The sequence below is a fragment of the Vigna angularis genome, chromosome 1, assembly GCF_016808095.1.
Source record: "Vigna angularis cultivar LongXiaoDou No.4 chromosome 1, ASM1680809v1, whole genome shotgun sequence".
Taxonomy (NCBI): Eukaryota; Viridiplantae; Streptophyta; class Magnoliopsida; order Fabales; family Fabaceae; genus Vigna; species Vigna angularis.
The window spans coordinates 23,206,565-23,233,864 of record NC_068970.1 but is presented as its reverse complement, the minus strand read 5'-3'; the positions used below and the strand labels follow the sequence as shown (position 1 = coordinate 23,233,864).

General features: G+C 33.2%; 2 protein-coding genes across 6 annotated transcripts; both read left to right on the top strand.

Annotated features, from left to right (window-relative positions):
• The first annotated feature begins 3,149 nt into the window (after positions 1 to 3,149).
• LOC108338154 (uncharacterized) lies at positions 3,150 to 7,112 on the top strand. The gene is made up of 2 exons (XM_017574890.2): positions 3,150 to 3,758; positions 5,715 to 7,112. The coding sequence occupies exons 1-2, from the start codon at positions 3,445 to 3,447 to the stop codon at positions 6,946 to 6,948; spliced, it is 1,548 nt and encodes a 515-aa protein (XP_017430379.1). The 5' UTR covers positions 3,150 to 3,444; the 3' UTR covers positions 6,949 to 7,112.
• A 5,327-nt stretch (positions 7,113 to 12,439) lies between these two features.
• LOC108346212 (DNA (cytosine-5)-methyltransferase CMT2) lies at positions 12,440 to 26,919 on the top strand. 5 transcript variants are annotated; one of them, XR_001833787.2, is made up of 24 exons: positions 12,440 to 12,819; positions 14,369 to 14,403; positions 14,499 to 15,051; positions 15,282 to 15,316; positions 15,425 to 15,527; positions 16,678 to 16,782; positions 16,854 to 16,973; positions 17,087 to 17,180; positions 17,997 to 18,139; positions 18,247 to 18,312; positions 18,390 to 18,623; positions 19,698 to 19,756; positions 19,840 to 19,906; positions 19,994 to 20,323; positions 24,070 to 24,138; positions 24,215 to 24,301; positions 24,511 to 24,598; positions 24,889 to 25,007; positions 25,085 to 25,186; positions 25,715 to 25,758; positions 25,837 to 25,906; positions 25,978 to 26,081; positions 26,409 to 26,688; positions 26,791 to 26,919. XR_001833787.2 is itself a non-coding variant. In XM_017585228.1 (23 exons), the coding sequence occupies exons 1-23, from the start codon at positions 12,490 to 12,492 to the stop codon at positions 26,599 to 26,601; spliced, it is 3,150 nt and encodes a 1,049-aa protein (XP_017440717.1). In that variant the 5' UTR covers positions 12,440 to 12,489; the 3' UTR covers positions 26,602 to 26,784. The 5 variants fall into 5 exon arrangements, 2 of the variants coding, with proteins under 2 accessions (XP_017440717.1, XP_052728000.1); XM_017585228.1 differs by lacking the exon at positions 26,791 to 26,919 and having other exon boundaries at positions 26,409 to 26,784; XR_008246613.1 differs by lacking the exon at positions 14,369 to 14,403 and having other exon boundaries at positions 12,684 to 12,819.
• Positions 26,920 to 27,300: the final 381 nt, after the last annotated feature.

Genomic DNA, 27,300 nt, shown 5'->3' with positions numbered 1-27,300 from the left:
TCCTGAATCCCCAGTTGAGACTCAGAAGAAAACCAGCACCCTTCCCCGTCTCGGTATGGAAAATTAGACACCCCAACAGTACGTGGAGGGAAAGGAGATGGCAAGGGTTCATAGTAGTGATCTTCCCAGATTAACAGCCTGACAAGTAAACCATACTCAGTTAACTGAAACAAACAAACCATAGCTGCAATCAGGGCATAAAGACAAAGCATAATAATAGTCGTAGCGCGTCTTGCTACCTCCATCACCATCACAATGCTATTCGCTCCAGATCTACCAACCTTCAATGAGACTATCGTTGCCGCCACGTTCCGAACATCTCCCACGAACCCCGAAACCTGCGTCAACGAACCCAGCGGCAAAACCCCCAAATCGACGTCAACCAACCCAACTGCAAAACCACCAAACCGGCCTCAGCGAACCTAGGCGTAGAACCCCTAAACCGCCATCTTCAATCCCAGCCAAAGAATCCCCAAATCAGTGTCAACCAACCAACCCTTTGTCCCAGAATCGCTCAATATTGGAGGGCACCGGCAGAATAGGGAAGGGAAGGGGGAAGCTTAAGAGAAGAGAACAAAGGGGAGGAAAATTGGAAAATTTGGAGAAATCGACGAAGCGTGAAGAAAATGAAAATGGGGAACGAAAACCCCGATCTCAGACTTAAATTAGCGAGAACGTTACAGACGGCTTCAAAGCCTTCGGTAATATGCCGTCTGTAAATCGCGTTTTTTCAGTAGTGGTTTGACTTTTTTTTTTTTAGAATGAAAATGATTAAAATACCCTTAACCTTAAAACTTAGAATTCATGACATATAAGGGTATTTTTGTCTACTAAAACCCGGTATACATTGTTAAAATATACCAACTGAAAAACATGCGTACACGCGTTAACAAACCCTATATAAGTATGTCCATGAGCACAACTAACATAAAATAGTTTTTTTACATCATGCAATTAACTAATGTAAAATGAATATTTTTTACATTATATTTACATAGAATATGCAAGTGACATAATATATAATCCAAATAATTATAATATAAAAAAAAAACATTTTACACTAGTAATGGTGAAAGTGTATGTATGGTAGAAGGTCTCATGATGTTTGAATCATGGTGGCTACAATGGCAATGAAAAACCAAAAAGAATAATTTTGTTAAAAGTGATAAGAAAAATCCGTTTTGTGGTTGATATTCCAAAATTATAACACGCAACATCAATTCTATTAAAACCAAAGTGATAAATAGCGAATCAATTACATGAAGTTAAGGCCGGGAAAAATTAATTTAACTTATCTGAACGGTAAAAAAATGTGTTGAAATAAAATGTAGTTTATTTGTATATTAGTTTCAAACGAATTTAACTAAACTATTCTTTTCTAATAAATTAAACTGAATTTTTTGTAATTTTTAAAAAATAATTAATTAAGTAGATAGGAAATATTTATTTTAAAAAAACTAAATTTGACCAAATTTAAGTTACAGTTGAGTAAATCAAAATTGTCCAAATTTCAGTTGGAATCAACTCTATCAAATTCAACCAGATATCAATCAAAGCCTATTCAGTCAAATTCAATCAATTTGAATTCGATCAAATTTTAGTCGAGGTTAATTAAGTCAAATCGAACTGAATTTCAATTGAGTTCGATACAGCTCAATTAGACCAAATTTCTTCCAAAACTAACACGACCAAATTCGACTGAATTTTTGCTGAGATAGACTCAGTTGAATTATGCCAAACTTCAGCCAATGTCGGCTCGACTGAATTCGGTGGAATTTCAGTTGTGACTGATGTGGCCAAATATTTCTAAATTTTGAATAGGTTCGACTTGACCAAATTCAACCACATTTCGATCTAGACCTAGTCGCTTGAATTTGGCCAAATTTTGGTCATGATATACTTTATTGAATTTTATCTGAGGCCAACTTGGCTGAATTTCAATCGTGCCCAACTCAGTCGAATGGATCAAATTTTAGTCGGTATTAACTCAACCAAATTTGACCAAATTTCAGTTGGAGCCTTCTTGTCTGAATTTGGTCCAATTTTGGCTGAAGCTGACTCAATCAAATTCCGCCAAACTCTGGCCATATATTGACTTGGCCAAATTTCGTTGAATTTTAGTTATGGCTAACTCGACGAAAAAGTCAAATTTCGGTCAAAATTAACTTGGTCGAATTTGACCAAATTTCATATGGAGGTTACTCGACCGGATTCGGCCAAATTTCAGCAAAACTCTACTCGACCAAATTTAAATCAAGATTGACTCAATCGAATTTGATCATATTTCGGTGGATCCAAGCAGATCAATTTTTTTTAATGTTTGAATGAGTAGAGAGTACGCCAGTGTGCTGTGCCTGTGTAACTATTATACGTTTTACAACGAAGTAGTTTTACTGATCGATTAATTGAACTGCAACGTTAAATTTTCAGTTTTTTAAAATTAAAAGCGGTTCAATTCGATTTTTTTATAAATAGTTTAGTTTTTTTATAATATGATACACTTATTTGATATTTTAGTTTATTTTGATTTATTTTTTCCAACCTACAAAAAGAATGATATAAGTGTCGTTAATACCAAATTGATTCCTATTACCACTGATAATATGTATGTCAATTAATTTCCAAAATTTCAAAAATAATTTTTTTTATCTACTATTCACTCCACTATAACTAATATGATATGACATGTCATCAATATTTCTGATTTAAATTCTAGTGGTTGAAGTAAATTATATATTAGAATAAAGTATCCCCACTATTTACTATAATTACATTTTATTTATTTACCATTCTCAATCACGTTTACTTTTTTCGCACACAAGATTTCATGATTTGATTAAGTTATCCGAACATAATTTCACTCGTAGAAAGATTTTGTGAAGTTTAATTTTATGAATGCTGAATAAATTATTACAAGTTATAATTGGTAAAGGTTAAAAGGAAAAATAATAAATGTGCCTGAGTGAAATGAATGAAGTATATATAATAATAAGTTGAAAAAACCAATCATTCACTTGTAGAAGAATGTTTAAAGCCTAATAAGGAACAGTTCTTAGCAACTAAGCATATTTCATATTCTCTTGTTATGTGGTTATATTTTTATATTTTATTTCTTGTGAAGTGATGCAGCATGACCTAAATCTATGTGAGGAACAAGAAAATTTGAGAATGCAACTATTTGTTTAAACATTAATGTAACGGAAATTCCACGCAACTCATCTTCCAAATGATTGAACACCAAGAGTCGGCAAATCTTTTCTGAGTCTACAGCAGTTCCCACAACAAACAAACTTTGATGAGAAAAACAGCTGCACTTTACAAGGTCCTTTTCTGCACCCTCGAAAGCTTCGTTAACCAGCTGTGTTTGCATCCAACACTTACAGTTCCTATGTTACTGTGAGCATTCTTAAAACAGCCTCTTCCATTCCCTCTTTCTACTCAACAATGAAGGAATCGGACACTGAAGGTGGAGGTGCCCTAGGGCAAGCATCGGTTCTTGCACCTCCAAATGGGAACAGCACAGAAACTAGGTCCAATTATAGTTATGCCAATGAAGAAGTTATAGGAGATGAGGCATCAAAGTTTGAGGTTTGGGGATGGTATCTGTATGAGTTCTGCTCTTACTTTGTTCAAACTGTTCTGATCCCTGTGGTTTTTCCTCTCCTTATTAGTCAGTTACAGCACCTTCCAATGGACCCTGTTCAGGACTGGTTCAAGAACCACCAAGGTGTGGTCTGTTCAGAAAAGGAAATTAACCTGTAAGTACACTCATTCTTAATTTTGAAGTTTTCTTCCAAAATCATATTACGTCGCTGAAGCAATGCCCGATGATGAATCTGACTTGTTTTTGATGAAGTTTTTGTTAAGAGTCCTCTTTATAAATCACTTTTTACATTTTGGCATGATAGGAAAGTAGAAAAATTATCGATGATGAGTTTGAAATTTTGTAAAAAGGGTTTTGTTTCTTTGAAAATGGACATGGTGATGAAGAAAGCACAGGTTCTCATCACAGTCCTCTTTGGTTGTTGGTGCATGTTGATGAATAATAATGGTGTCTGCTTTCACACTTCAACGTTTTTTCTACTCAATAACAGTTACGAGGATTCCACTTCACTTAGGTTACACTCTTCCTATATTATTATACGCGGATGCTCCTTAAATTTTCTACCTACTACGAAGAGGAAAAAAAAAGTTAGCAAATGATATTTGAGACACATAAAAAATTTATATTTATTTGATACTATTTTTTTTTAAATATAAAAATTTATTTCTTTATCATCATTTTATTCTTATACTATATATTATATATTAAATAAATATAAATGTGTCAGTATACTACTAATATAATATTATTAGTAAGGACAGTCTCACGAGAAATATTAGTGAACAAAATCCATTGTTAGTATTTATTTGAAATCGACGAATAATAATAATTTTAAAAATAAAAATCGAATGTAAAATATTTTTTTTAAATCAGTTAAAGTAGTGAGGTTAAGTTAATAAAATATTAAGTATACTAAAGAAAGTTCAGCATATTTAAAAAAAAGTTTAAGTAAATATATTTTCGATAATGTCATAATTTGAATATTTAAATGTATTTATTTAGTGTTTTACTCCTCTTAGATTGTTATATTTCGTTTATTTTATTTTAAAATAGGATAATTCAATTATAAAAATTATTACCCAATTAAGTCCGTGTGGTGCATTTTGTGTATAGTTTTTCAATTGAAACATTTAAATGTGTTTTAAGTTCTTACATAGAAGAACTTTGAACTTATATAATAACATAATTATTTTTATTTATTTTAAATGGAATAAATTCTAATTAAATGTATAACCTGTATATTTATTATTATTATTAATATTATTGTTATTAAAAATTTGAGTTTTATATTTGAAATATTGAAATGGTAATATTTATGATGTTCTTTTTATCATAATTAATTATGTTGAAAGTTTTCAACAAATTAATACTTTGACGTGTTTAGTGTATCCATTCGCATTATTATTGGTGACTACATTATTTTGTTTAGTCCAAGACGCTCATGTCCAAAACTGAAAAATAAAAAAAATGTTAAATAATACTAAAGTCATCATATATATATATATATATATATATATATATATATATATATATATATATATATATATATATATATGTAAATAAAGAAAATATAACATTTCAAAATTTACGGAAATAAAACAACAAAAATAATGTGAGTATAATTTAGTTATTTTATAGAACTATTGTTAAAACTTAACAAAAAATTCTCACAAAACATGAAGATGCTGAAAATAACTTATGAGATTAAATTTTTTTTCTATCTCCTTATTCATGTCAATTTTTAGGAGATTAACATATATAATAAAAAGGCAATGGTGATAACACACCAACATTCATGGTTTTATGATGAAAGAATAAAAAATACTATTTTAAAGGAGTGTAATTGTGTCAAAGTATATTTTTTTTATAATAAAATACCGTAAAGACCATGTCTACATTTCCATTCCAATTTTACTTTACTTATACTGAACTTTAGGTATAAAAATTTACCAACTTCCATATTTTGATCAAATCATATTACATATCTTGTTTTTTTTTTTTTCTGAAAATGTCAAATATATAATTCGAGATGCATGCATCATGCATGTACATGTTTAACCTAATCAGAAAGAATTTCATTAGAACTAAATGTTTGCATGAATGGCTGCAGGTACAGCACACTAACAAAACGCACTATAACAGTGAATGGTTCAACCTTCTCCTCTTTGGAGTGGACAGCAATTGCATGGGGTGGAGGTCTTGCTCTAGCCGCTCCAATTCTGGCCTTAATTTTCTTCTACATCAATGGTTCCTTCCAAACATTCATCACAGCTGCAGCCACAGGCATTGGAGTCCTCTTTTGCCTCCCTGTGGGTCTTTTCAAAACCACTAAGATCTTCGTTCTCTACATTGCAATGATTGTTGTTGCAATCACAGTCTCAACTGCAACACACACTCACCACTTAGCCCTCATGGCTCCTAAGGTTTCAAGACCATCACCATTAAAGAGACTAACCATATTTTTCACAAAACAAGGACTCTCTAGTTGGATCTCTCTCTTTGCCACTGTTGTTGGCTGTTTAGGTGCATGCATTGTCTCATCCTTCACTTACCACATGCTTAGGGAGCCCATTGAACGTGACTTTATCAGTCTGTGGATTGTGACAATATTTTGTGGCTTGTTATGGCTAGTGGGGATGTTGCATGTCTTCACAGCAGAAAACAGAACCAGTTCTGTGCCAAATATTTTTCCCTCAAGGCTTCAACTTTTTACAATATTCAAACACCCACATGCAATTGGATGCTTGGTTTCTATTTTACTCTCCTCGTTTACCACAATGGGCGTTTTCACTGGTGGGGTGCTGTTCATAGTGGGCCAACTCTGCATTGTGCCAGTGCACTTGCTTTATTTTTGGTTAACCTATTTCCTCTTCCCTCTGTTTTCCCTGCCACTACTATTCAAACCACTGCAGCATCTACTCAAGGCCAATTCTGCGAAAATGAAGATCACGGGGTTACTCTTGTCGCTTATAAGTTCTGGGTTTGGGTTCTACTTCTGGGAGAGTCACTGGAAATGGGGGCACTTGCTGGTGTTTGGGGCCATTCAGGGCACATCAAGTGGGCTGTTGCACACTTTTGGAAGGGTATTGATGTTGGAAACTGCTCCATGTGGTGAAGAGGGTGGCTTTTCTTTTTGGTATGGTTGGGTGAGAGGTGTTGGCTTGTTTGGGGGTTTCGTAGTGGGTTCAGTGGTGCCGGGGAGTGTAAGAACTTCCTTTGGGGTTGCGTTTTGCAGTGCCCTTGTCGGCATTGTGGTTCTGCTTTTTGGAAATGTGAGCGACTTTGGTGCTGCTAAAGAGGTTGGTGAGAGGGCATTGGATTCCAAGGAATCTATCAGCGTTTGAGAGTGTGTTGTGTAATAAACAAATGTTTTTGTCGCGTTGTACATTTTGTCTGCCTTCACTTTTTGTTTGCTCTCTTGCAATTGCATGCAAAAAGGTCGGGTAATAGGATTGATTTGGTGGTTGGTTTTGGGTTCTCTAAATGTGTTAAAGATATTGGACCCCTTCGTAAAGTCTTCAAAACGTTCTTGGACCATTCAAATTGTCCATCCTCTGATTTTGTTCTTAGTTATTTGCTTAACCATATTTTATCATAAATTTTACAACTTAACATAAAAAGAGAGAAATGTATTGCATAAACATATCATCATCACAACTTCTTGATATAAGGGAAACATAGACATAAAAATAAGAATGATTTTATTATTTTCATTCATGACAATTACATTTCCCTTACCTCTATTTTGTAATAATCTAATCTTCTAACAAAAGAAAAAAAAATAATACACTAAAAAGTAATCTAGAATATTATACACTTATTTGTTTTTCTAAGTAGGAAGATTTTATAGGTATTTTCTCTAATTAAGAATATTATATAAATATTTCCTCCAATTACAATACTCTCCCTCAAGTTGGTAAATAAATATCAATCATTCCAAATTTATCTACTATTTGAAGTTTTGTAGGAACATGAGTTGTAATCACAAAATCTCTGTCTAGATTATCTTTGATCAAATGTTTGTTAATTTCAATGTGTTTAGTCCTGTCATGTTGTACTAAATTATGGGTTATTCTTAGGGTAGACTTATTGTCACATTGTAGCTGCACAGTTATCCATATTGACTTTAAGGTCATCCAAAATGATTTTCATCCAGAGTCCTTCACACCTTTCTTGAGCAAGAGCTTAAAATTAAGCTTTTGCACTAGAATGAGATACTCTATCTTGTTTTTTACTTCTCCACGTTACTAGACTATCTCCAAGAAACACACAATACCCAGAAGTAGATTTTCTATCAGTAGTAGAACCCACATAGTCAGCATCAGTACATATTTTCATAGTCAATGTGTCACCCCTTTGAATAATAACCATTTTCCTGGACTTGAGTTCAAGTTTTAGAGAATTTTGTCAACTGCTTGCATATGTCTCTCTCTTGGATCATGTATAAGTTGACTCACTACACTAATTGCATAAGTAATGTATGGTCTTGTGTGTGATAGATAAATTAATTTTCCTACTAATCTCTGATATTGGGCCTTCTCTACAAGAGCATTTTCCTCACTTTCAATTTTATGATTTTGTTCTATAGGGACGATTGAGGTTTTACATTCGAGCTTTCTTGTTTCTTTGAGGAGATCAAGTACATATTTTCTTTGGAAGATGAAAATTTCGTTCTTGGAGTAAGCAACCTCTATTCCAAGAAAATATTTGAGTTTTTCTAGGTCTTGCATTACAAATTGGGCTACCAATTTTTCTTTTAACGCCAATTCTTTTGTCTCATCATCTCCTACAATAATCATATCATCCACATAGACAAACAATAGAGTGAGTTTATCGATAGAAGAGTGCTTCATGAATAGAGTACGATCTCCTTGGCTTTGTCTATATCCCAAGGAAACCATTACTTTTGTAAATCTTCCAAACCATGCTCTAGGGGATTCCTTAAGACCATATAATGCTTTCTTTAGGAGACATACGTTTCTTTCATTTTTCACTTCGAAACCTAGGGAATCTCCATGTACAATTCCTCTTCCAGATTTCCATGAAGAAATGCATTTCTCACATTCAGCTGGTGTAAATCCCATCCAAAATGTGCAGCCAAAGTGAGAACAGCTCAAACTGTATTCATCTTTGCCATTGGGGGCAAATGTCTCCTCATACTCAATCCCATAGGTTTGGGTATATCATTTTGCCACCAATCTAACTTTATATCTTTCTATTGTCTCATTTGCCTTATGTTTCACTATGGATATCCATCTACACCCTACTGCCTTCTTGTCTCTTGGGTTTATCAATAATCTCCCAAGTTGAATTTCTTTCTAATTCATTCATCTCTTCTTTCATGGTTGTATTCCAATGTTCAAGTTTCATGGCCTCCTAGATTGCGGTAGGAATTTCTGTGGCATAAATGGCAACAATAAAGCTTTTATGCTTATTAGAGACATTGTTAGTGCAAACATACTGAGAAATAGGATATTTAGCACATGATCTTCTTTCCTTTCTCAATGGGTAAATCATCCCATATTTCTTTGGCATAAGAATGAAACATATAATTTTTACTCATCTTAGGAATCATGGACTACCACATTTAAGTCATAATTAGTGAATCTTCATTGTCTCAAATTGGAAAATGAGTGTTGTCTGGTTCTGGTCCTCCTTCATTTATGTGATCTAGTCTTGAACGTCCCTTGAGAATCCTTCGAATGTACTGGCTCCATTGTAAGAAATTCTGACCATCCAACCGATAAACACCCACCATATTTGATAGATCCTTAGGACCCAAAAAAACTAATTTTTACTTCAGACATCATGTCGAACGTAATCAAGTGTCTTTGGTGACCTTATTCGAGAAGGAGCTTAACTTAAAACTCATATCTACTCAAATGTGGACCAAATGGAATGTCACCAACCCGTGGAACAGACTCAAGAGGCTCAGGAAACCCTTTCTGTGACAGTGGCGACGATTGGGTCTCGTTGGAACTAGGCGTGTGTGCTACAAGCGTTAACGACGGTGACGACTTCTTTCCCGGAGTGATTTCCGGTGTTGTGATCGTTGGAGATGGGAGCACCTTTATGCCTTATCCACAACCCCAATTAGCTACTACGACAACTGCGGTGGTTGGACAGCGGCAACGATGGCTATTGTTGCAGCGGAAACATATCTCCCAAGATCAAGAGTTCTGATACCAACTTGAAAAAGAGAATGATTTTATTGTTTTCATTCATGATAATTACATTCTCCTTACCTCTATTTGTAGCAATATAATCTTCTAAAAAAGAAAAATAAGGAAATAATGTTCTAAAATATAATCTAGAAGATCATACACCTATTTTCTCTAATTAGAAAGATTATATAGATATTTTCTCTAATTAAAAATATTCTATAGATATTTCTTCTAATTACAACACATAATCGATAAGTATAAGTCGTGATGTGAGAAAGTATATGATTTAATAGAGTCAAACATATCCAACCAATTTTTTTTTTGCAAACAAAACATTCTAAATTTCAATTGGACGATGTTAGGAGAAAAGAAGGATTTGTTGGTTAATGACACCATTAGAGGGCAGAAAAGATAAATCAAGTGGGACAAGATTGTGAATTTAGGGAAAATTAATAAAGAAAGAAAAAAAGAATCACAAAATGTACACTGAAGAAAGTAGTGCCTGAGAGAAAATGTCCCACCGTTGTTACACCAGAAACAACACATTCCACATCAATTCCCATTTTTTGATGTGGTGGCAAATCTGTTATCAGATTGCCTCCGACTATAGAAAATTCACTATTGAAGGACAATGAAAAATTGAAATTAAGGATTTTGGGAAAGGCAACATGAAGTAAAGAACAAGAGAAAAACATAACAAGTGTATCTGGTTGGAAGTAAGAAGAGGTGAAGCTCGTCCACATAGAAAGAACTAAAACTCAACTAGAGAAAAGGAAATCAAGATGATAGAGTTTGCTCTAACGAAATCCCTAAATAAAGATAATGCAACCTGCTTTTGGGATTACGGAAATTAAACAATTTTCTAACTCTTACCAGCACTTTACTCAAAAACAGTAAAAAATTTGTTTTAAAAAATAAATAATATATTTTTAACTGCGATTTTTAGAAAACTGCACAAAATTTAATGAGGTTAAAAAACCATCGATAATAAACTCATACCATATATTTTTGTAGTTATTATTGAGATATATGTGATTAAGAAATATTTCAGTTGAGAGATTCTTTTCATTTTTTTTCTTGAAATTTTCAAAAAAATAGAACGAAAATTTAATTAAACACGTATTCACAATGGTGAAGTTGAATTTTCCTATTGAATTGAATAAGCAACATGAATACCTATGGTATTGTGAATTTAGATAGTTTCGAAGTTATTCTACCTTGTAATGTTCATGATTGAACCAATAGTAAATGATAAATACTCCTTTTAACCTCCATATTATTTGGACTACGTTCACTAACAACACCATCCATGAGCTGAAATTTATTAGGAATAGATTGCACACAACGTATTTGAATGTTGGGATTCAGAATAAAAAATCATGTCTTTAAACACAAATTTTCCTCCCTTTTATCATTTTACTTGTCAAACTTGAAGAATTTTGATTCAAGTGAACATGGTAACCATATGAGTTATATATGATATGAAGTTTGATAGCTAATCCTTTTGTCATGGTAATTTTATCTCTATGGCATCCTTCCATTCTCACACTTAATTCTTTTCTTTTATATCAGCAACCAAGTCCTTATTTCTTACATGCTACCCTTGTTTTTGCCTAATAATCTTATGAGAAAACATTGGCTTGCATGTGAGGAACATTGCAGTTTACAACTTCAACTCTTCCATCTTTTCACTATAAGAAAGCCCAGCAAACTTGTCCAAACTTCATAACTTTTTAAAACTAAATAACATAAAATAATTAAACTAAAATTTACTCTTTTTTTAGAATTAGAAAATTGAATGCTAACAAACACTAGATAGTTAGCCAAATTTTGGTTGGAAATTAGTCAACAACAGAATGTTCAAATATATTGACAAATAACAAAATAATTTTAAAGAAATGTAAATTAGAGCGAATCTTATGGATTTAATTTCAATTACTACCTACTCTAGAAAACAAGATCACATGACTGAAAACAGTATCACGTTGTTAAATACTTTAAGAATTAAATATATTTTTAATTTGTGAATTTTTATTTAATATTATAATTTGACTTTATTTGAAACTTTAATATATTTTAGTTCTCACATTTTAAAAATAAATAGATTTAATTATTTTAATTTTATGTTAAATTTTTTAACATGTAAATGTTTTTCATATATTTATCTTGGGAAAGTAGCACATTTTAGTGCTTAATAAGAAAGATACTAAAGGTAGAATACATGTATGATATTTTTTTCATCTTGCTTTCTTAATGTATATTTACTTAGAGAATCCAATTCCAGATGAGAGAAACTCTACTCCCTCATTTTGTTATCTCTAAATAAAATTGAATGACTAAAATTACTCAAATGAAAAAATTAAGTAACTGAAAGCATAATTAAAATGACGTTTACAAGAGTTTATGGAAAATTAGAATATATTTAAAGGGTTTATTGAATTAATTTCTTTTAATAAAATTTTATGATAAGGAGAAAAAAAAATAACAAGTTAAATAAATACTTGATTAAATTCAGAATTAAGATATTAAAATTATAAAAACTTCAAATTTAATGATGTAAAGAATTAATCATTCCAGCTAAATGTAATAAAAAAAATCAATACTAACAACTCTTTGTATTATTTAAATTTAGTAAAAATTGTAAAATCTCAGTATATATAGTGTCCGCTCCCACTCCTTTATTTCAGAGAGTCAAATCTTCATCTTCAAATCACCACAGTCATGACATCAGCCGTCGACTCTCAATCGGATCCCCAATCCAATTCCCTAAGCCCCACACTGTCACCAAACGCACCCGATTGCGAACCATTTCTTCCCCCAACTCAGTTCCTCCCTTCTCCGCCCACGAGCGACGCCGTTGAAACGCCTCTGCCGCCGCATGCAGAGAGTCTCCGCTACTCTACCAGCCAACAACCCGAGCCCACAATCGTAGAAGACGCAAATGCAGGATTCAGAAAGCGAAAGCTGTCGGCGGAGAAGGAGGGGAATTCTCTGAGACGCTCGCCGAGATTCTCAGCGGGATCTGGATCAGGGTCGCGTCATCTTGTTAAGGTGTCTCACTGTACTTTTTGCTTTGCATGCTGTCCTTTTCTTTACGGCTTTTACTTTTTTGGGTAAAATCCGATATTTTAGGTCAGGAGTCGGTAAAAATTACATTTAATCTCTTTCACTATATTTGGGTCATCGAATTAAATATTTTTAGAGAATAAGCTCAATTTCATGATATTTTTGGTTGTGCTCAAATCTACATTTGCACATTATGATTTTATTTGGAAGGTCAGTTGTGTGTAGAAAAGATTACTTTTCTTTATTTCAATTATATAAAACTTACCAAAAATGAGTTAGGACAGAATATACCTAAATGAGTTTGCTAACTAACGTCCAAATTTTAGATAATTTTAGTTGAGAAAAATATCTGTATATTAAGTTTGTAGTTGACAAAAATATTTGTATATTAAGTTTTTAATTGACAAAAATATTTGTATATTATAAATTTTAAGTTTTTAATTGACAAGTATATTATGAATTTTAAATTTTAAGGATGAGGATATTTAAATAATTTTTGATTTTTTTACTTTTTTTACTTTAAATTAAAAATACAAAATTATATATATATATTTTTATTTTAAATTAAAAATAAAAATTATTAAAATACTTTATGTTTAAAATATATTTTTTATGAATAAAATATTTTTGTCAACTAAAATTTAATATATTTTAAAAGGTTATATGATTTAATAAACCTCATACTTAAAACTATAGGTAATATAAATATATATATATATATATACTAAAATAAATTATAATATAGACTTTGAACAAATAATTTTTTTTCGTAAAAATATACTCACTCAAAAAGAAAATATTATCATATCAAAACCATAGAAACTATTTAATATATGCGTTTGTAAGTAACTGAAAATTAAAAGCTAGTAGATGAAAGTTAAATAATTAAACTGTAGGAGATTGAAAATATAATTTTTTAACAATAGTTATTTAATTCACGTGATTAATAACTGTTTGAAGAGATCAATATGTAACAAAAAAGAAAACAGGGAATAATTGATTTTTTTTTGTGGCCTGGTAATCATAAATACTGCTTGCGAAATTTATATATATTGGACGTTCATGCATGTATAATCTAATAGTTGACATTTATTTATATTTCAATAAACATTTACATCAGAATACAACATGGTGATCAAATTCCAACCATGATTTTTACTTTGTGTGAAAAGTTGTGCTATCATTTTGCAACCCGACTGTCATGTTGAATAAGTATGACAAGGTTTATCCATGGGATGTAGAGCAATGCACCAATTACCTCAGGATTTTTTATATCTATTTTTGGACTACGACATAATATTAATTATTTTCAAACTGTACTTGATTCTCTAAGCTTTGTTTCTTTCATTTCCATGCCCTCAACCATAATTGTTTCTTCTGTTATTCAGTCTCATTTTTTGTCCATGTATCTTTTTCTTTTCTAGTATAATATTGGCAACACTTGAAACAATCTGCACTAATGGTGATGTGTATCTTTGACTTTATTTGAATTTCATGGCTTAAAATCCTGTCTGTTGATTCTTGAGTTGTGCAGTGGCATGGGTCTAGGGATCCGGAATTACCGCTGAAGTGAGTGAACATGGAAGTTGACATATCTTCGCTTTCCTGTATTGCTTCAATTTTCATTATTTCAATTCAAGGCCTAACGCTTTTTCGTTTTACAGTGTCCAAAATTTTCATGGAAAGTTCAATGGTGGGGAGCACTTGAGGCGATGCCCAGGATTAAATCCATCAGAAAAGCTTGATGTGAAACTGTACGGTACATTGGAGCTTAGGAGATCCCCACGATTTTCCTCTTCAAATGGGAATGAAAACATGGAAATTAATGTTTTACAAAGAAAGAGAAAATCAAAAGCAGTTCACCAAACGAAAAAAAATATAAAAGCGGTTTCTACTTCCATTGAATTGTCTAGTTCAACAGTTGAGCAGCATTCTGAAGTTAAAATTATGTCTAGAAGCTCTACCTGTGGAATTGACGATACCAAATCCTTAACTTGGTCTTCAGAGGCAATCACATCCCCATATCAAAATGGCAGAACAATTTCTAATTCCTTTCCCTTGTCTGAGTTAGATGATGATCCACCAAGAAAGAAATATAGAACATCAACTTCTTCAACTAAGGAAGGTATGGATTCAGAAAGCATTGCTGCCTTCATTGGTGATCCAATACCTGAGGATGAAGCTCAGAAAAGATGGGGATGGCGATATGAATTAAAGGTTGTTGGCCTGATTTTTTTGGCATAAATGCTATAAAGAACTTCTGTATGTATGTTGTGCTCTGATAAGAGAGAAAATATTAACCTTTTTTGTGTCACTTATAATGATAGTCTCGTTTGCATCATATTTACTTTTTGAAGAAACGGAACAAGTTTTGTTTGTTTCCATCAAATCCAAACAGATTGTATTCCTCTATATTGTTTATCTGATTTTTCTGCTGAAGCTTGCAGGACAAAAAATGTAAAGACCAACAGCTAAAGATAAAGTAAGTATTAATCAATTCATAATCTTATATAGTCTATTGCATGCTTGTTCTCAGTTGATGCGATTTCCAATTTCTTATCCTTATATTTTGATTCTGTTGGTTTCATAGTGAGGGTGAAGAAGACGAGATTATTGCAAATGTCAAATGCCATTATGCACAAGCTGAAGTTGGGAATTGCATTTTTAGTCTTGGGGATTGTGCATTTGTAGAAGTAAGTTTAGTTTAAAAAAAACATATTTTTCTTATGTTCACCTTTCCCCTATCCAGAAGTTTGGAAACCTTGTTATCAATACTCCTATTGCCTTTTCATATTTTCCACTACATTCCATGTTCACCGTTTCACTGACAATTTAATCAAGGTTATATATGTGGCCTAATTCTTGTCCTTTATTTCTTCCGCAATTTTTCTTTATGTATCTTATCCACATTAGTATTTACTACTTTTCTTTTTTTTAGTCTTTTGTTGGAGATAATATTTCTCAATCCTGAAATTTAATTTCTTAGATTTAATCACAAGTATTTAAGTTAGTAATTCAAGCGGAAACTAAAGGGCTACCTAAGCCACTTAGGTTTAGCTGGGAGATAATTCTGGTTGAAAGCTTTGGTATCAATACATCTATATCTATAAGTTTCCATATTTTCTTTTTGTTCTTGTCTAGGTTCTCAGTTCTCTCTATTTATGAATTTCATAGAGGAAAATGTATAAATGCCTGTTTATGTTTTTGTATACATACAGTTATATATTCTAGGAATAGGAGTGTAGAATGTAAGCGTACACACATATATTCTTGTACACTCCTTCATGGAATAATAGTGGGTAACACTTTTTAGCATATCGTTTGTCAGGAACCCTAATAGACTAATAGATTAGAAAAACCAATAGAAAGACTTGTACTATTGATGATTAAAGGAAAATTTGGCAGAGAAAGTTCTCACTGTCACAGGAATGTTCCTTCTGAGAGCGAATGCTCACTGTCCATAATAAACTAAGATTATTCTCTACCTTTATAGACTACTCATTCCCTTTGTACCCAATTTCCCCTTATACTATTGGCATTTTTGTTTTACCCCTTGCCACATCATCATTCCCATTCTGTTCCTATTTCTCTTTACGTAAGATATTTGCCATGAAAAATTATCCTCCTCTCTATAAAGTATTAAATGGAAGATTTAAAATTTGCTATTGAGATCATCACCATCAGTGACTACTGCTATATGTTCAAATTCATCAACCTTTCTAATGTCCATTGTAGAGTATGTGAGTAACATAATAGGTGCATGTTAGTGACGTCAATGAACTTTATGATCTCATGTCAACATAATGAGAGCAATTTATGCTCACACCTTGTGTAATCTTTCAGGGTGAAGGAGAGGAGAAACACGTTGGCAGGATTATTGAATTTTTCCAAACAACTGAGGGACAAAACTATTTCCGAGTCCAATGGTTCTACCGAATTCAAGATACAGTGAGTACTGACTATGTCATGTTTATCTAATAATGTCAGGATATGTCATTGTAACTTCCAATGATTTTCAGGTTGTTCAAGATGAAGGTGGTTTCCATGACAAGAGGCGTGTATTTTATTCATCAATAATGAATGATAACTTGATAGATTGCATAATAGGAAAAGCTAATGTAACACAAATAACACCCAGGGTATGCCCAAATCTTGGTCAGACTCTTTCTTAATCGGTTTCTACATATGTGTGTGTGTATGTGTGTGTATATATGTATATATCCTAACCAATACTTATGTGTTTGATTTGCAGGTTGGTCTGAAGTTGGCTTCAATTTCACCATCTGACTTGTATTATGACATGGAGTATTGCGTGGATTACTCTACATTCCGCAACATACCAACAGGTGTGTCATTAAGGAGCACTAGATGCAATCGGTTATCAGAGTTTTTTCTGGGGAAGGGGAACCCTATTTATCTTTTGGCTGTAGGGTGACAACTTCTGTCTGCAGACATCTATTTTCACACTTTCATCCATAAACTATCATTTACTAGAATTACAAACAGAAGATAAGAAAAATAAGATCTTAATGGATAAAAACATAAGTTTTACTTTCATATTAATAGGCACAAAATTAGTTTTACTAGTCAATGGGCATAAAATTAATATTACGAGATAAAAAACTATACCATTCTCTCTTTAAATCCCAAGAGATAATTTCTTCTATACTATAAATTATTTTGAGATATAATATTGATATTATGAGATCTTTCAATTCAAACACTTGCCTTCAAAGTAACTAAAGCTTCCTATATATATAAAAGCCCTTTTAAAATATAATATCGGTTCAGCCAAATGTGTATAAGGTGATTAGTAGTTCTGCATTGGTGTGTATTACTTTAGTGAATTGGGTTTTACACATTTTACGAATGTGTCCACAACAGAGGCTGGACAGTGGATGGAGGCCTGCAATGAAGTCTAGAGATATCAATTAATGTTGACAGTGTTAACATGTAGAGATATTTCTACACCTATGTCATATTAATACTTTGCTTCTAAGTTTCATTTGTTCTTTTGTGATCAACATTAAAATTAACTGCTATCTTAAGTCTTCAAATATATGTTCTGTTGTTTTCCGATATTAAGAGTTTATATATTTGCCTTTGATCATCCGTTAAGACTAATGAGTTATCATCACCTCTTTGTGAGAGTCTCTCAACAGACGCCTCTGCAGTGACAGAGAATCTACCCTCTTCTGACCTGTGCAAGAACGAATTATCATTACTAGATCTCTATGCTGGGTGTGGTGGCATGTCAACTGGATTGTGCTTAGGTGCCAAAACTGCATCAGTTAACCTTGTCACGGTATTATAAATGAAATGTTTCTCTGTGATGAGATTCTTCCTATTTATGGATTTTATCAAATATCATCCATGATAAACTTATCTTGTTTTGGTTGCTGTTTTGCTCAGAGATGGGCTGTTGATAGTGATATGTCAGCCAGTGAAAGCTTGAAACTAAACCATCCGGACACACATGTGAGTCCTGACAATCTTCAGCTACCACAAAGATATTTGATAGTAACAGTTCATAGTTATATTCCTTCATTGTATAGGTGCGAAATGAATCTGCTGAGGACTTTCTGGAATTATTAAAGGAGTGGGAAAAACTATGCAAACGGTATAATGCCACTGTTGCAGAAAGAAAACTTTCATGTCGATCCAAATATCCAGAAACAACGAAACAAGAAGTTCATGATGTTTCTGATCATGAATTTGAAGTTTCTAAGTTAATTGATATTTGCTTTGGTGATCCCAAAGAAACTGGTAATCGTGGTCTATATTTCAAGGTAATCAATCCAATGTCAACTTTCCGATATTCAGTTTTTGTCTCATTAAACCTTATTTTTCATGAAATCATGTTTATATATATTTGTTTACTTGCTGTTAGATAGTGATAGTCATGTGACCCTCAAACTAGTACTTGCAATTTTGTCAAATTCAAATGTTATGAGCTAATTACATAATTCTCTAATTGAAAGAGATGATTATTGTGGATTCTAGAAGGGCACGCAAGCTTGTGGAGACTATTTACTGTACATTGAAAAATTTTCTTCATTGTCCGTGGATTGTGTGTTTAAATGAGCTTAGCCAAGCTGTTTCTAAATTATATAGTAAGCACTCAGATCGCACATAGCCTCTACATGGAGTTTTACACGAATGAACCATACCACTAAAACCATATTTCAAGCTTTATAAAACCCCCACTAGACCCCCACTAGAATTCCATATTTATGATGTGGGACTCAAGTATCCTAACTTGTAAATGGATCCTAACATAGTTCAAGCTTGAAACTTCTAAGTGTTAAGCCGTATATGATTACAAGATCTTTTGCATAAGTGTTAAGCCAACTTCTAAGTGTTAACTTGAATGCATATGTATGTATACATTTTATAAACCTAATGTATTTGGAATGCATTCTTAATATTAGTGAAAGTTGTATAAATGTTAGTGAAAATTATAGCATGGGTTTTCATTACATTACTGAGAGTTTTTCTGTTAACAGAAGTGAAATAGAATGTATAAAACCAGTTTTTTTTACAAATCTTAGATCTTTTTGCTTTTGTGGATTTGGAGACCTCTAGCTGTCATGACAGACCAGGAAGGCTTCATTTGTGGATTTTTCTCTTTAAAGATTTTTTAATTTTAGTACTACCAACTTTATGAGATGACAGGGAAAAATTGTTCCTTTACTATGTTATCTTTTACCTTATTTTACCCTATGAATCTCTAATAGCATATTTGGGTAAAACCGTTTTGAGTTAAAAGTATTTGGGAGGATTCCTACGATCATTCAAACATAGGCTAAAAATGTTTTGGCTCATAAATTGATGATCTTTGCTTTCTCTTGGTTGTTTCATAGGTGCATTGGAAGGGTTGCAGTACAAGTGAAGACACTTGGGAACCAATTAAAAGCTTAAGGTATGTATTTCTTTATTCTTTTCAATGTGGTTGATGATATTAAACAATCTGGGAGCATTGGTACTTACTTATTATAATTGTAGTAAGTGTAAGGAAAGCATACAGGATTTTGTGAGAAAAGGGATGAAATCAAAAATCTTGCCTCTTCCTGTAAGTTGTACTATTTATACAATAGATAGGGTAAAATCTCGATGGATTATGCATTTTAAATCGAGTTGTTGCTTAAAATTATTTCAGGGAGAAGTTGATGTTATTTGTGGGGGTCCTCCTTGTCAAGGAATTAGTGGATATAATCGCTTTAGAAACTCTGAGTCACCATTGGATGATGAAAGGAATCGTCAGATTGTGATTTTCATGGACATGGTGAAATTTTTGAAGCCTAGGTATGTTTTAATGGAGAATGTGGTTGACATATTGAGATTTGACAAGGGCTCACTTGGAAGATATGCATTAAGTCGTTTGGTGCATATGAAATACCAAGCAAGACTTGGAATCATTGCTGCTGGGTGTTACGGTCTTCCACAATTTCGGTTGCGTGTTTTCTTGTGGGGTTCTCATCCTAGTGAGGTTAGTTTTAAAGTTTGGTGATAGAAAAAGTTGACAAATGTACAACTGAATACAACATCTCTCCCTCTATCTTAATGTCTATTTCAAAGAACATGTTTATGTTAATCCACCCAAATTTACCTAAAAGTGTGTCTCTCTCCATCAATGTCTTCAACAACTTGCAATAATTATTGTCACACACACACACACACACACACATATATATATATATATATATGTGTGTGTGTGTGTGTGTGTGTGTGTGTGTAACATCCATTATTAAACCATAATGACTGTTGGAGTCCCACATCGACTAGAGATAAGGTCAATTTATAATATATATATAAGTAGGTGCAAACCTCACCTTACAAGCCGATTTTGTAGGGTTGAGTTAGGATTAAAGTAGTCCACTTCTTAACATGGCATTGGTATCAGAGTCTGGTTAGAGCCTGTTATCGAACCATCCATTAATGTCTAGTCTCACACTCGAGATATATATACCTCGGCGTGAGGGGATGTGTTGGAAGTCCCACATCGACGTTGTTTTGGTCTTCCTCTCTCTATTATTGGGCTTAGTAACCTGAATGTTAGCATTGTAAATTCCTTTCTCTAGCACATTCCACATTACTTGTTGGAAATTGTGGTTATCATTAGCTTGCCTGCGCTGTAGTCTCCTTGACTGTTTTCTTAATTACAGCCTCAAAGGTTGTGGTTTGGTGCTTTATCAACTAGAGATATGACTTAATTAAAACTTAGAAAGTTTATGCAGATCTCACCTTATAAGTTAGATTTATTAGGATGAGTTAAACTTAAACCCACAATCCAAAAGGGCATCTAAGTCTATCCTTAGATCCTTTGTTGGGCCAACATGCCACACTCAAAGCGATTAGCTCTAGTGATGCAGTTGAATGTTATAAAGTCATTTTATTGTTGTTATCCCTAGCATGCTTTAGTTGCGACTTCTTTGGGACTTTCCATAACTATAACTTTTAGGGTGTTGATTTAGTCACACATTGACTATAGAGATGTTGACCTAAATAGAGTTTATAAAGTTTGGACAATCTTCATCTTACATACTGTTTTTGTTCGATTGAGTTATTTAAAATGATATCAAAACTTGCCCTACATCCATTATTGAACCACCTATTATCCATGCATACAACCCCATAATGTTCAGCGTGACGTGATGGAGTGAATTGGGAAAACCCAAGTCTCATCAACTACATATATAGCTAAAATAAAGTTGTATGTAAGTGGGATAACCCTAATCTCATTAGTTGGTATTGTGGGGGTTGAGTTAAGCCCTAGGATCAAATTTAAATCTTCTCAATCCATCACATGTATTGTCGAGGTCAATGAAAAACATACTACGATCTTTGTTTGTTTCCTCCAATACCTTTGCATAAACCTCAAAATTTAGATTTCCCTCCTTGGTTGACCTGCCTAGTGTAAAATCATATTGGTTATCTAAAAGTTAGGTGAGTCTTTTCTTAATCCTTAATGGAGATGGACTGACGCTAGCTCAAGAAATGAGGATTACCCATGTTATACAATGGCTAAAGTATTCTAATCATACCTTTTTCCCTTGGACAAGATATGGAGTGAGTTTGTCAAACTAGATATTGTTGCCCAACAACAAGCTGTATAGACTTTGATATGATAATCGAAACACATTGGGGTTAATTAGCTTCTAAAAGCTTGTCCAAAGGAGGAGGACTGCTCATGTGGTGGGAGTATTCTGGCCTTATTTTTTAGCTAATGAATTACTTGATTATTTTAATTTTTAGATCCTAGAATAAACCTACGAGAAAATGCCCAAGATAAAATATTCCTAAATATCTAACAACATTCAAGACATGCATTAGGGCACACTTATGCGTAGCAACCTCTCAGTTTTATTTTATTTTTTGATCAGCAGCAACCTCTCCATTAAACATCCACACTATTTACCTTTTCATACAGATTCAACAATGTTATATGTTGGTTGTCGATTACCTAGCACAAACTATACACTTTAATATAGGCTCAGGACTGGCTATGCAACAATGTACATTAGTCAGAGCTCTAACATATAGGAAAAAAGATCATGAAGATGAACTCAACTATGGTGCAACATAATTATTCATTAGGGAGTAGGAGTGCAGAAAAAATAATACTACCCAAAGAGTATGCTATCTCAGAGTGACTGGATTGCAAATAAAGACATGTAGCAATAAACCAACCATGTGATTAAACTGAAGCCCAAACATGAAATTTGGATGGGTTCTCCTTTGAATTTGGACATACAACACAACTACATAAAACTACATTGTAAGGAGAGGATTGCCTAAGCTTTATAAGTTCATCATATTTCTAGTTGAATTGAGACTAAACCACTTCCATTGAAGCTACAATTAAGGTAATTCCCAATGAGTGTGTGACTGACAGGTTAGGGATGTCTACAACAAAAGCAACTTTCCAACATTTCCACTCGTACTTCATCCTGAAAAATTGACTTGTTATATGAGGACTACATTAACTTTAAATCTTTTCTTTAAGCCATATCTCTAATTGATGGGAGACAAAATCACTCTCTTCAAGCTACATTTAAGGCAGTTCACAAAGAGGCCACCACTAAAGCCAGTTAGGAATGAATTCAATTAAGGAAACTTTTTAATAACAAAATTACTATATTCCGTAAGATATAATATGATCCCTTAAATTCATCATCAAATCCTGAATGACGACTAATGTGGTCTAGTAAGTCATGTGGTTTATGATGGAGAAATAACTTTGTGCTGTAGAATTATTAATAAAGTATCGAATGTATATGAATTACTTGCAACCTTTCTTTATTAATTTTCAACAATTAAGATTGGTTTACCTGTTGCTTGTTTTTCCCCTTATAACATTGTTCTGTCTCTTATCCTCCCTCTGCCTCTTTGTTTAGTCTCTTGTCTGAGCTCCTACTTGAGCATGACCACCCTTCCTTTTCTGTTCATGTTTATACTTCTCTCACTAGCCTTCTCCAGTTGTGGCTGTCATGGCGCATCCGCAACGTCTGCTTCTCATTCGCTCTTTGTCTCTTCCTTTCCACCCCTTCTTTACACCTTATCAATCTGCTGCATCATCTGTAGCTTCGTCTTTATCTTAATGACATTTGAACATTCAATCCATGCCTGAAAGATAAAAAATGCACACATTTATAAATAGAACCACGTTTTCTTTCTCCTTGGAAACGAAGAAAGGGGGACTTTTACATTTCGATAATACCACTAGCATTGGTTTGTATGGGGATTCATTGAAGTCGTTGTTGTGGAGTAGGTCAAGTTTGGTGGAGAGTTGAGTGTGGCGTTGTTTCTAACGGTGGGATTGGTGAATCATTCTTAGAGGATGGAAATGATAGTGTAACTGGTAGATCATTGGTTATGGAGAAAAGTGGAAAAGACAAAAATAAAGAAGGATGGTAATGCCGTAGGAAATTGACAACTCAAACGATGTAGAGCGGTGACAGAGAAGAAAGAAAGCTGCAGAAAGATCGGAGGAGGAATGGAAAGATGAGACTGTAATTTCCCAATAAAATGAATCGGTAGTCATCGTGTGTAACTAACCAGTTAAATAATCGGTCCACTATAGACCAAACCACTAGGTGCTCAAAAAACTATTCAAATTTTGTACGAAAAGTATAGTTCTCATGTTTAAGAGGTTTGAAGGAATTTTATAGCTTACAACAAAATGGAGAAAATGTCATATTATTTTATGATTTGTTAATTGTTAATCTTTTGCAGGTTTTACCCCAATTTCCACTGCCAACGCATGATGTCATCGTTAGATACTGGCCTCCGCCAGAGTTTGAGGTATTGATCCTCATGCGTAATTGTATAATTCTATATTGTCTTGTATATTTTTCACTAGTTTTGGATTTACATGCAGCGCAATGTTGTTGCTTATGATGAAAACCAACCTCGTGAATTAGAGAAAGCTACCGTTATCCAAGATGCCATCTCTGATCTTCCAGCTGTACTGTTCTTCATTTATTTGCTTCTCTTTTTATTTTTGTTTCTTAACTGTAAAAATAAAGAGTACCCTTCATTTATTTTAAGTGTTTGGTGATGTTAACTCACTAAGATTGCAAGGAGGATACACCCTTTTCTCACTTTAACACTTTAGATTAGCATTTCTTTATGTTTACTAGTGTTCCGCGTGACTAAAATAGTTCAATGTGATAGGTCATGAACTCGGAAACTCGTGAACAAATGCCATATCAGAGTCCTCCAGAAACGGAATTTCAAAGATATATACGGTCAACTAAATATGGTAATAGCGCTTTCCTTTAACCGCTACGTTTCTTTTTTTATTTTTACTCTTTATTCATCTATAATATTAAAATATAAAAAATAGTTTGAATTTTATTTCTTCGAGATTCAAGTTATTAAGTTAGTTGATTTGAGTTCATCACAAGCACTAGATTACTATCATTTATTTGTTGTCATTGTATATTTTTTTCCTTTTGAATTCTTCTCTTATGTATTTTGGCATTAGATCTTTGGACCAAACATCAGCTTTTCTTCTGTTTCCTTCTTGTTTCCTTCTTGTTCATTGAGTAGAGATGACTGGGTCAAAATCAAATGAAACAACAAAGGAAAGGCCCTTGCTGTATGATCACCGTCCCCACACTTTGTCTGAAGATAGCTACGAACGTGTTTGCCAAATTCCAAAACGCAAGGTTGTTGTCTAGATTAAGTTCATGTGTTACACCTTTGATCCATTCCTTGTTCACCCTTACATTTAATACTACTGTAGGGTGCAAATTTCCGTGATCTGCCTGGTGTTGTTGTAGGAGCTGACAATGTGGTAAGACGACATCCGACAGATAATCCGATGCTGGCATCTGGAAAACCATTGGTGAGTCTTTATGTTTGTCACTGGAAAGAGGTTTATATCCATTTTCATTTATTTTTATGCATGTATCTGTTGCTCTGTGATCATTGATTGAACTTCGAGAGCAACTCATGATTAAGGGAATTTTGTAAAAAGTAACAATAATAATAAGAACGTGAGATATTCAAGATTGATTCTTATGTAAACGATCAGGCAAATCTCTATTGTGGTTCTTGTGAGAAGGACCAGAGAGAGTGCATAACTGTATTTGAACTTCAATATTCGCTATACCCGTTTTAAATTTAAGGCTTTTGTAAGGAAGTTTGAGAGAATGTATGAAGAGATTTATAGCATCCAAGATTTCGTGATATCATGCCAATCTGTATGAACATTTGTTAAGAAAAAGAATATTGTTGGATGGTTCTGGTTTCTTCAAGCAGTTGAAGTTAAACGGGGTTTTGAATGGCACGTTATCTGTTTAGCTTTCTTAATTCATACCTAGAATAGCGTGATGTCAAATTAATCTTACCTGGCTATTCTGTGTGGTCTCAGATCCCAGATTTTTGCTTCACTTTTGAGGGAGGGAAGTCTAAGAGGTGATTTTTTCAATAAAGTAGTAATCTTGCTTTGCTACATTTGAATGACTTCTAATCTGTATTTTCACATATATGCAGGCCATATGCACGGTTATGGTGGGATGAGAATCTTCCAACTGCACTAACCTTCCCAAGCTGTCATAACCAGGTCTTACACCGGTCTTTGATTTGCTAAAGAAATCACGCAAATCGATTTCTTATATATCTGAAATCCTGTAGGTTGTACTACACCCGGAGCAGGATCGAGTGCTCACTATACGAGAATATGCCAGACTACAAGGATTTCCTGATTATTATAGATTCCATGGGACTGTGAAAGGGAGGTACAAAACCATTGTTCAGTGAAAAATTAAAATAAATTTAAATGTTATAATGCCTAAAAATATACAAAAGGTTTCATTTTAATCCCTCCAAAAATTGGATTTTGGTTTGTATCCCTGATTTTTCTTTTAAAAGCGAGGATTATCATAGGTTTTCACATGAAAAGTAGTTTATGATAGTAGTGGTGTTTTTAAAAAGCATTTAGCATATTTAGAAACGTACCGAAGGATGCATTTTAGAATCGGTTACTTTATTTGCATGAAGCAATGGTATGTCTGTAGTTTGACTTAATTGTGTGTATTATTTTCTTATGATACTCTAATTTGTAGGTACCGTCAAATTGGAAATGCAGTTGCCATCCCTGTTTCACGGGCTTTAGGTTACACCTTAGGACTAGCTTGCAGAAAGCTCAGTGGAAATGAGCCACTTGTAGCTCTCCCTCCTAAGTTTTCTCACTCTCATTATCTTCAGTTATCTAACAATCAGCCAGGCAACACTGACGACACTGACAACACTGACTAGCATTCATCCTATTATTTCCCTTTCATTTCATCATAGCCAGCGTTTTTAGTTGAAGTTGTTGCTGAGGAACTCTCCTTCGAATACCCTGTAAACACTCCTCAACTACTCCACTTGAATTCACAATTTCTTCTATTTGTATTTCTCTTTAGCTTTAGCTAACAATAAATTATGTTCAACATTTAATTTCAGAGATCATCTTGAAAACTTCTCTCATTCGTTGGAGCATGTTTGGTTTAAAGTTTCACGAGTATTTTAACACAAACTATTCAAGTACTTGATATCTTTCGTGTAGACAAGGTGGTGTGAGATTTAACATCATTTTCATTTTTCTGTCTAGTCAAGTAAGTGAACTCTTAATTGTCTTTTTCGCATGGATGTGTTGGTAAGGGAAGGTACACTACAGAGCGTGTTTATATAGGTATATATGTACGTAACGCCTTGTTCGTTATAAAAGGAAAACATGAAAAAAGAGTAATAACAAATTTAATGAAACACAAATTATGGAAAATAATAGTGTTTATGCTTAAATATAATAAAATTTACAACTCACTGCATTTCAAGATAGTGATTGTCATTAATATTTACGACACAATTAATTATATCATAAATATTTTATTATATATGTATATCTATGTTAAAGATATAATGGACTACATCATCGATATTTATATTTCTTATTATTATAAAATAATAATATTA

Excerpts from the sequence above, each read along its gene's own strand:
- LOC108338154 (XM_017574890.2), top strand. The coding sequence starts at position 3,445 with ATGAAGGAATCGGACACTGAAGGTGGAGGTGCCCTAGGGCAAGCATCG. Across the intron at positions 3,759-5,714 it reads TCAGAAAAGGAAATTAACCT|GTACAGCACACTAACAAAAC; the intron begins GTAAGTACACTC and ends GAATGGCTGCAG.
- LOC108346212 (XM_017585228.1), top strand. The coding sequence starts at position 12,490 with ATGACATCAGCCGTCGACTCTCAATCGGATCCCCAATCCAATTCCCTA. Across the intron at positions 18,624-19,697 it reads ATCGTGGTCTATATTTCAAG|GTGCATTGGAAGGGTTGCAG; the intron begins GTAATCAATCCA and ends GTTGTTTCATAG. Across the intron at positions 24,599-24,888 it reads TATACGGTCAACTAAATATG|AGATGACTGGGTCAAAATCA; the intron begins GTAATAGCGCTT and ends TTCATTGAGTAG.